The sequence below is a fragment of the Bison bison genome, unplaced genomic scaffold (genome assembly GCF_000754665.1).
Source record: "Bison bison bison isolate TAMUID 2011002044 unplaced genomic scaffold, Bison_UMD1.0 scf7180017864516, whole genome shotgun sequence".
NCBI classification, from domain to species: Eukaryota; Metazoa; Chordata; class Mammalia; order Artiodactyla; family Bovidae; genus Bison; species Bison bison.
Window position 1 is genome coordinate 6,903,451 of NW_011495069.1, and position 10,047 is coordinate 6,913,497.

The window sequence follows — 10,047 nt, forward strand, 5'->3', positions numbered from 1 at the left end:
GGGTTGCTGTGAGCCGTCAAGAGAAATCACCTGAATAACTGTAAAAGACTATTCAGAAATAAGCTTTCCCTTAAAGGGAGAGCTTTAGGAAAAAAGAAAGGGAACTCGCACAGAGGCCCACAAGGGAAGATCTGCTCTCTCCTTTGGGAATTCCCTGGTGGCTGTGAAGTAGTCCATGCTGGGTAGGGGAGGAGGCCAAGGGAATCTGGCAGGGTGGCGGGGCTGGGGGGTGAGGGGGAAGGATGGTCCAATGTTCCAAGTATCCAGGATACTAGAAACAGGAATCGAGATTTCCTGCAGCCAAGTATCTGTTTGTCCCTGTACTTTTCCTCTGGCTATCTTCTCCCCAGCATTTTTTTTTCCTCCTCCCTCCTACCTCATCTCCACCCCCACCCCCTCACCAAGGAAGGAATTGGCCAGTTCCACCCAGCCAGCCCCCCAATGGCTCCGCCCCCAGCTCAGCAGGCCAAGAGTTAACAGCTGCACCTGTTGAGGTATACCTGCTGTCGCCGGCACCTGTACCTGTAGCCAATCAGCGCCAGCACTGCCGGGAACCTACCTGTCAGCAGAATCCCCACACTGAAACCTCAACATAAATCAAACAGTTCCCTGGGCAGGGAATGTCTGTGTCAGGCGAGAATTAGAGAGGAGCGGTCAGCAGAGCCTCGGTGCCCGGTGCCGATCCATCGTTCCAACCCGGGAGCCTGGGAGCAGGAAGATGTCGAATGAACTTGAGTGAGTAAACAACTGTGGATGCCTGGCGCTCTCTGAGCAGGGAGGCTGTATGGGGTTTCTAGAAGGGGAAAGGGCAGGGAGACCGGCGCCAAGATTCACAGAGCAATTTGTAAGGGTAAATGAATGGGCTGACGATCTCACTCTGGCGTGTTGAGGCAAGCCCCGTCTCAAGCGAGAGCTCAGTGTTTCCCTGGGAAAATCTTTTTTTTTTTTTTCTCCTTTCTCTCTCTGCTGAGCAGTTTCGAGCCAGGTAGGGAAACACAGGACTGAAACTGTGAAGGCTTTCGGCACCACTTACATTGAAGGGGCCCTGGAAGTCAGAGACAGCGGCCAATCCCAAATAGGCTTTCCATTTTCTTGCCCCAAAGAACTTTTTTGAGGTGGTTCTAAGAGCTGTCTTAGGCAGAGAGTTGGGTTTTTTAAAAGGGACTTGCTTGTTCGGTTTGAATAGTCACAAGTGGGAAAGTTAAGTGTGCTGGTTAAACATATGCACTCTTTGGTTGGCTTGACCTATGTTTGAATCCAGGCTCAACTCCTTGTGTGCTGTGTGATCTTGATTTGGACAAGTCATTGAACTGATCTGGGCTTCATTTTCCTCATCTAGAAAATGGGTACAAGAATGTTCTGTAGGATTATTGAGAGTTAAGTGTGATAAACTCTAAAATGCTTAGCACAGAGCCCAGGTCTGAAGAAGCATTCAATAAAACGTGGTTGACTTCATGCAGAGGCTGTTCTAAGGCTGAGGAGTTTGAGCTGTGGTTTTCAGTGAGGTCATCTCTATTGCCTGACAGGACGCAGGTGACTTCTCGCCCACAGCTGGGATTTAGAATCCCTGCTGGCTGATGCTGACTTTCACCATGGACTCCCAGCTCGGGGTCCAGACCTCAGAGAAGGTGGGATGAGGCTGGGATTCTGGGCTGCTGGAACCTGAGTTCAGGGAGCTGGCAGAAACCAGGCTCCTAAAACACAGACTGTCCTTTTCCTTCCACCCTCAGAGGTAAGAGGGCAGAGTCAAGGATTGAACAATCTTTTTTTTTTTTCTAGCTACTCCTTAATAGATTATTTTAAGACCATGAAGACCTAACAGCATAGCCTGTGGTGGGGCCTGACTGCAGACAAGATTCCATGATACCAGTCAGCTCTTGGATTCTCCTGGGTTAGCTATCTATGTCCATGGTAGAATCACTGGCCATCAGATTTTTCTGGAATGGGTTTCCTGGGGTAGATAACATGTTAACAACTGGAATAAGAGCAGGTCAGTGGAGCCAACACTGAGGTTCAAGTTCCAGCTCTGCCACTAATCAGCTGTGTGACTTTGGCCAAGCCACTTCACCTGAAGATCAGTTTCCTCACCTGTAAATGGTGGTCATATTGGTACTCACTTAGTGGAGCTGTTGGGGTATCCAATAACTGTAGAAAAGCAATTGGTTTAAATCCTGGTTAAGGGGCAATCTAAAATACCTTTGTTACTTCATACAGAAATAACTCATCCATGAGCATTTCTTGCTATTATTCTTTATTTCTAATATTTTTAATAATTCTAATTTAATATTTCTAGTATTCTTTCAATATTCTATTATTTCTTGCTTTCTATTCTATACTTTGAACCCCATTTAGCTTTGCTGGTCAGCACAGCAGAGACTGCAGACAGAAATGTATTCATTGGTGTTGCTTAGGGGTAAGTGTCTTGAAGCTGGGCTACTTGAACAAAAAAGTTTCATGCATTTCTCCTCCTTAATGATTTGAGTCTGAAGTCAGAGTTCCTGACAGTGGAGGCTTCTCCAGTTGGGGTGGGGTGAGGGGAACCTGTGCCTGCTGAGTAATTGCAGGCAGAGTCTGAAGTCATCACTAAAGATTACAATGACAGAGTCTCAGTGCCTGGGGGCTCAAGTGCCTTTACTGATAAAGGGGGGTTGGGGGCGGAATCCACTGCTTAGCTTGCAAGTTTTGAGCTGCTTGTGCTGCGGGCACTGTCTTGCTGCTGCCGTGCCCCAGAAGTGCAGTTAAAAAGAATTGGTCCTCGTATCCATCTTGATCCTGAAGGAATGACCACCTCTTGCCAGGCCCTGGTGCAGTGGGAAAAGCCCGACTTGCACAAGAGTCTAAATTCTGCCACTTAGCAACTTCAGGATCCTAGTGAATCTGCTTCTCTTTCCTGACCCTCAGTTTCCTCGTCACTCCAGTAAGGATACAGACATCTACCTGGTCGGGAAAACAGCGGGCACCCGTAGGTGGGCCACCCAATCTGGTGGAGGAGCTCCATAAATGTGAGAGCCCAATTACCAGGCCACGTCGAAGACTGGGTCTTGGCGGGCATGGAGGCCAAGCAGTGGAGTTAAAAGCCAGCTCAAGGCAGCTGGCAGGTGGCGCACGGGACTTTTCATGTGGTTGGGGCTGGGCGCATCTGCCAGCCTCCAGTCCTCCACAAACCGCTGGTGCCTCCAGCCCAGTGGTTCCTACCCAGCGCCTCCGGGGCTGGAGTCGGTCGGTCGCAAGGGATCCTGGGGCGGCTGGGGCGCCGGAAGTCGCCGCCAGACGCCCTTTTCTCGCGGGAAACGGCTCCGTGAGAGAGCTATACGGGTCGCAGTCAGGCTGCCATATTTGGAGAAGCATCTTTGTTGGGCGCGAGGGCGTATTGGGCGCCTGGTTGGCCAGTGCTGTCCCGTCCAGTCCGTTGAGGAAATGAAGGGTGTAGAGATTAAGTATTCAGCACGCGGTAGGTCTGTGGAATGAAGGAAAGAGAGGGAAGTGAAGGAGGCACGCCAGGACCCATGAGCCGCAGTCTGGCCCCCACCAGCTGTCTGAAACCATCTTCCTCCCCGAAGCTGTCTGAATCTGAAACCATCTTCCTCCCCGAAGCTTGGAGAGCCTCAAGGGAGGGTAGGAGGGGGACCCGACCCATCCCATCCCGGTCTGTGACCTCAGGCCTCGCCGCCACTCCACCCAAGCTCCGAGAGCGCTTGGGCTCCAGACTGCCTGCAGCGCTGAAAGAGTTAACCAGGAACGCCTCCCGCTGTGGTTTTGTGGTCGAAACCATGATTGCCAGGAGCAAATTTTTGTCGTGTTATTAAAAGTCAGAGCTACTCTGCTGGTGAATGAAAAGTTAAAAACCCTCGTTAAGACCGGGCTGTAAAACGGGCAGACTGAGCCGAGAGGCCCCTGCGACGACCCTAAGGGCGGTGGCGCCTGCCACTCGGTCTACTGCCGTCTCCTAGGAGGAGCCCCCTGTCGGTGTCTGGAGCCCAGAGGGTCTTCAGGGGTCCACACGGAGGACGACGGGAAGGAAGAGTCTCAGGGCTGAAAACGCAAAGAGCGTATCCAAAGCACCCTTCGGTTAAAACAAAAGTAACAGCCAAGTCTTTATTTGAGCGGGGACTTCACAGTGGACGCAGGGTCCGGTATTTGAGAAGGACATCATCTCCTGTAACCCTCCCAGCACTCCAGTGAAGGATGGGAGTGTAAATACAGTTTTGCAAGTGATGGGATTTAAGCTTGTCCGACTCCCCAGGATCTTGCTGAAGAGCTGGGATCTTATAAGGGGCCGAAGGAATGCTCCGCACCAATGTGTCATCCTGCTTCTCACCAGCAGGGATGTTGAAAACTGGTGAGATACTGCCAGACTGTTAACTCTGCTTATCTCCGAGTAGAGGAATGCGGGTGAATTCTGGTCTCTGCTTCCAATTTTTCTGTATATTCCATGTTTTATATATTGTGTTTTACAAAGTGACCCTGTGTCACTTTTGAAATGAGGAGAGGGAGGAAAGAGTCATATTGGTTCACCTTAAAAAACAAAAAAACGTATTCTCAAAGTGTGGTCCTTGGACCAGCGTCATCAGCGTCATCACCTGGGAACTCCGTAGAAATGCAGATTCTCAGCCCCACCCTAGAGCTACTGAATCAAAAACTCTGGGGGTGGGGTTCAGCAATATGTGTTTTAACAAGCCCTCCAGGTGATTCTGATGCATGATCAAGTTTAAGAACCATGGGCCTAGAAGACCTGGCAAAGGATGGGAAGCAGGAGGTTCCCAATTCCACACTGACTTGCAGTGTAGTTGCTGAGTCAGCAGGCTGAGAGCTTTGCTATGGGGTCACACCTGTGTTTGAGCCCAGCTCTGCCAGGTAGGATCCCTGGTGGCTCAGACAGTAAAGAGTCTGCCTGCAGTACGGGAGACCTGGGTTCGATCCCTGGGTCGGGAAGATCCCCTGGAGAAGGAAATGGCAACCCACTCCAGTATTCTTGCCTGGAGAATCCCATGGATGGAGGATCTTAGCAGGCTACAGTCCATGGGGTTGCAAAGAGTCAGACAGGACTGAGCAGCTTCACTTTGCTTTCACTTTTCCTGCCAGGTACAGAGTGGGTAACTTTTGGATGGGCTCTTTAATCTTGTCAGTGCTTCTGCATATGTAAAGGGGTGATAACACCTACCTCACAGGGTGTGGATGAGAATGAAAAAGCACAAGGCCTGACTTATAAAATAACTTAGTTGCTTTCCTTCCCTTGTCTTCCTTCCCCTGTCTGAAACTCAAGTTTTTGCATTGGTGGTGGTGGTGGTGGTTAAGTTGTGTCCAATTATTGGGACCCCGTGGACTGTAGCCTGCCAGGCTCCTCTGTCCATGGGATTCTCCAGGCAAGAATACTGACGTGGGTTGCCAGTTTCTTCTCCAGGGGATCTTCCCTACCCAGGAATCAAACCTGGGTCTCCTGAATTGCAGGCAGATTCTTTACCAACTGAGCTACAAGGGAATTTTTGTTCTATTAATGGAACAAATAATCATGCCTGGCTACCTCCATCCCTCCCAACCCCATTCCTTTTGCCTCTTTAAAAAGGTCAGAGCAGCTGATCTAGTGAAAGTCTTGAAGGGAAAGGCTCTCGCCAATATCTGGGCCTTCCTAGGAGGTTTGCAAGATGGGGAACTGTTGAGGGCAGGGGCAGCATGCTATTTACCTTTGTGTCCCAGCACCAAGCCTGTTCAACACAGTGAGTGAACGAATGAAGGGATGTGGCGCCTTGGGTCTCTAGGTGGAGTGCAATTTCTTTCACATCTCTACTGAATTACAGGAAAGAATTAGGAAAATTGGATAGGAAACCAAGAGGAGAAAATAGCGTGAAAAAAAATTCCCATCGAGGGAAGAATTTTCAAAGAGGAGAAAGTGAGTTTCTGGTATAATTAGAAAATGGCACATAATTAATTTACATGCAGCTAAAAGTGTTGGCTGGAGCCTGATGGGTCTTGGTTAACTTGCCCACCTGGATCCAGATGATGAAGCTGGCAATGCTTGCAGCTCTTTATCTGACAGTCTCTGAGTATCTGGTCTCCTTCTGTCAACAGTAGAAGGAAAAAGTGAGTCTGTGAGTTGTCATGCAGTTTTCTGGGGGCTACCCCACAAAGTGAGTATTAGTAAGAATAATTCATGTTATTATGTGTTGGCACTATGCTGATTACTTTGCCTTCATTATCCCTTTGCATTTTCCAACAGTAATAGCTCACAAAGGTGTAAAGAGTAAACAAAAAAATGACTTGAAATTGTTGGGCCAGCATCTGGCACTTGATAAGCCCTCAATGAATAATAGCTATCACAGTAACTCTGATGTTATTGCTCTCATCTTCTCCCATTTTTTACTGGTAAGAAAGTTGAGGCACAGAGAGAGGTCAAGAGTCACACAGCTAGTCGTAGCAGAGCTGAAACTAGAACCAGCTCTGCCTAGCTCTGATGCCACTCTATAACTATTTACAAAGGTAAATACCATGTTGTCCCTGCCCTCAGAAGTTCCCAATTCTTGCTAACCTCCTTATTCAAACTGGGGTCGTTATAGAGCCATTCCCTAAGCGCTGCCATTTCCCCATGGAGGCCCCCAAGTGAGCCCCCAGCAGGTGACACGGCACATTTCACAACCTGTGCACCGAGAAACCAGACGGGCCACTTGCAAGCACGACAACCCCGGAGCGGTCTGCCATGCCCAGGGAACACCTTCCGTGGGGATGACTGGAAAATGATTCCTCCGTGAGCAGTTGTGGCAGGGCCTCCCCTGGGTAATTAGTGAGTGTGATTGATCACTGCTGATGAGCTGTGTGGCTTACAACAGGGTTTGACAAGTCATTGGGTGTATCTGGGTGTCAACACCCAGCTCAGGCAGCCCCTGGAACTCTTCCTCCTCAGGCTGGAGGGAAGTGGGGCCCAGGTGCCTGGATCTGTCCTGTTTCAGGGACCTCCTTTAGTGCGGCTTGAGGCTGCCCCCTTGGTGGTGAGTTTTCTTCCCCCTTCTGTAAAATTAAGTCAGAGGCCTTACTTTTCCATCTCTGAATTACAGAAATGCCTTTGAGATAAGGTAGTGATTGAGCTGAGTACTGGACAGGAAGCTAAGAGACTTGAATCCCAATCCTACTCTGTGCTGTGTGTCCTTCGGCAAGTCAGTTGCTGCCAGAGATTAGATTTCTAGGGACTTCCCTGGCAGTCCAGTGGTTAGGAGTCTGCGCTTTCACTGCTCAGCAGCTAAGTTCCATCCCTAGTCGGGGAACTAAGATCCCACAAGCTGGGTGATGTGGCCAAAGCAGACAACAACAGAAACTAAAGAAGAGAGACTAGATTTCGAAAGTCTCTTTGCACACTAACTGGAACGCCAAAAAAAACCCCTCAACTGGTAGCTTTACATTTACTTAGTCTCATTCGGATTCTTAAGTGGCTTGGCCAGAAAGCTGTGGGTATTCAGAATCTGAAAGGACTTGGGGTGAAACCATACTTCACCACTGTAGGCATTTCACCCCTCTAGGTGTCTGAGGAGACAGCCTTGTCAAGGTTCTTGATGCTAGAAGACAGAGACCTCTGTTCTATGCCTGGTGCCCTGAGATACCAGCTAAGGAGCCTTAGGCAAGCCAGTGGCCTTCTCTGTGGCTTATTTTTTTCCTGTTATCAAATGGGGATAGTCATACCCTCCCTCCCTACCTTACAGGAGCATTGTAGGATCAGAGATGATGACAAATGTATGAGAAGCGTGTTGAAAACTATAACACACTATGCAAATATGAGGGATTGTCAAATCTCACACTTGAGTTTCCTCCTCAGTGCACTGGCCTTCCTTGAAACAAGGCAGTATATGCAAAAACCCTGGCTCACACCTGGCACACAGTAGGCGGACAATCTCTGGGAGCTGTCCCAAGCTTATGCCTTTGATCTTGCCTTTGATCTGGAAGGTCAAAAATCCTCCCACACCCATTTCCACATTTCTTCTTCCCCTCCACCCCTCTTTTCAACCAGCATCTAGTTATTCCCCAAAGTTGAAGCAGGTCAGAAGTCCTCTGGCTTCTTTCCCTTCATAGCTTTCTTCGCCTGATAGTAGCTGTCCGTTTGTTTTTGTGGTCATATTTGTCTTGCCTGCCACTAAACTGCAACCTCTGTGACAATAGAGATCTTATTGTCTCGCCCACCCAGGACAAAGCCTGGCTCGTAGTATAATAAATATTGACAAATATTTATTAAAATGAGGCGTAGATGGTTAGGTGGATGGATGCCATCCAGCTTTATTGTTTTTTCCCCTCTCTTTGGCATCCCTTCTTAGAAACTAGTGGTTGGTGGAAAAGTGACTAGTCATGGAGTTCGATTCCAGGAGGCTGGCTTTGTAACTCACTGGGCCAGTCCCTTGGAACAGGTCACCTAACGTCTCTGTTGTCTGTTTTCTGGTGTATAAAGTGGAGATAATAACACATCATGTATGTTGGGAGGCTCCATGAGATAATGAATGTGAAAGTCAAGGCAGGGGGTTATTACACTGTCTCTCTTGTTTTTGACATGGAACCTGGTTCACAGGCAGGATGCTGGGAGAGGATGTTAATTTAAGAACCTCAGGCAGTGTGTCCCCTGTACTCTTATTTAGGGGTTCTAAGAAAATGATGGTCATGATGATGATGATGGTGATGATGGCTGTTATTTACTAAGCGATTATTCTCTGGCAGGCTCTAGGCCTAGCACATTTCTCATGTTAATACACTTAATTTTCCTAACAACCCAGAGATTATCCCCACTCTAAAGTAGCCAGCCCTGGTGACTCCATCACATGACTGTGTTCTAATTTTCTTCACAGCACTTATCACTAACTAAAATTAACTCATTTACCTTCTTGTTTATGGTCTGTCTTCCCCAATTAGATTGCAAGTTCCGTGGGAGCAGAGCCTTATCTGCCATGCTTTTGGCTGATTCCCCAGTGTCTAGAAGAGTCCCTGGTTGGCACATAGAAGTCACTCAATAGACCCATTTAACAGATGAGAAAATAAGCCCAGAGAGGCGAAGTGCCTCACCCAAGGACACACGGTTACTTCGGTGTGGCAGGCTATGACCCTGATGTTATAATCCTTTCTCCCATGGTACTATGGATTCTTCTGTGCTGTACCCTGGTGAAGATCTGATGACAAGAAGGCTGCCCAGAGTCATGTCCTCTCCCTACACCCTCCTCCCTCATCCCCCTTTCACCTCTGTTTGTTGAGGAGCTCTGCTTTGGACAGGGACACCAACAGAGAGTTCGCAGAGGCCCTCAGGGAAGGTGACTGGTCTCCCCTCTTTGTTCTGGCTCTGTCTCCCACTAGTAGGGCTCACAGCTTCCTGGAACCCTTTCACATCCATTCCCCCACCTCAGCCCTCAATTCTAATCTTTAGGAGAACAGGGAGCCTCACATTTTTAGATTTCAGTATTTGGCACATGAATCAATGCTAATTAACCTTATCCATAGCCAAGTCTTTCTAGAAGCCAAATACTTTGTCTTGGTACCTGACATTGATTGGTAGCAGGAACAGGCTTGGGAACCAGAACTCTGGAGCTCCCCCCACCACCCCTAGTGCCTGGCCAGAAACTTCCAGTCGTCTCACTTCCTCACTTGGGCCCCCTTGCCTTGTGTGGGTGGGAAATCCTTTTCTGTCTAGCAGTGGAGGGTTGTATTCCAGAGGAGGGGAGCTGCCAGAATAAGAAAGACATTTGAAAGGAGACTAGCATGGGGTTAAGAGCTGCATCTTGGAGTCCAACAAGGCCAGGTTCCAGCTGCGCCTCTGCCGCTTACTAGCTGAGTGACCTGGAGGTAATATCACCTGAGTCTCAACTTCCCCAAAACCTATTGTGCAGAGTAGATAAGACAATGCAGAAAAACAGCCGTTGGAGTGGTGTAAATGCTGGTAAATGCTTGAGGTAGGGTAGCTGCTGTGTATCAAAGGAATCAGACTTTGGGGTCTCCACAGGATGGATTAGAGACCCTCACAAGCCAGAAAAGCCTCCCGGATGAACAGCAAACATTGTCTGTCTTTCCATTTCTGATGCCACTTTATCATTG

At 48.7% G+C, this 10,047-nt stretch overlaps 1 protein-coding gene across 1 annotated transcript in view; it reads left to right on the plus strand.

The window, feature by feature from the left end:
* Window positions 1-565: 565 nt before the first annotated feature.
* Window positions 566-10,047, plus strand: part of GRHL3 (grainyhead-like 3 (Drosophila)) — a 35,637-nt gene continuing 26,155 nt past the window's right edge. The window contains exon 1 of the mRNA XM_010830057.1: window positions 566-735. Within this exon, the coding sequence (XP_010828359.1) occupies window positions 719-735 (17 nt within the window). The 5' untranslated portion in view covers window positions 566-718. The remainder of the gene's footprint in view (window positions 736-10,047) is intronic.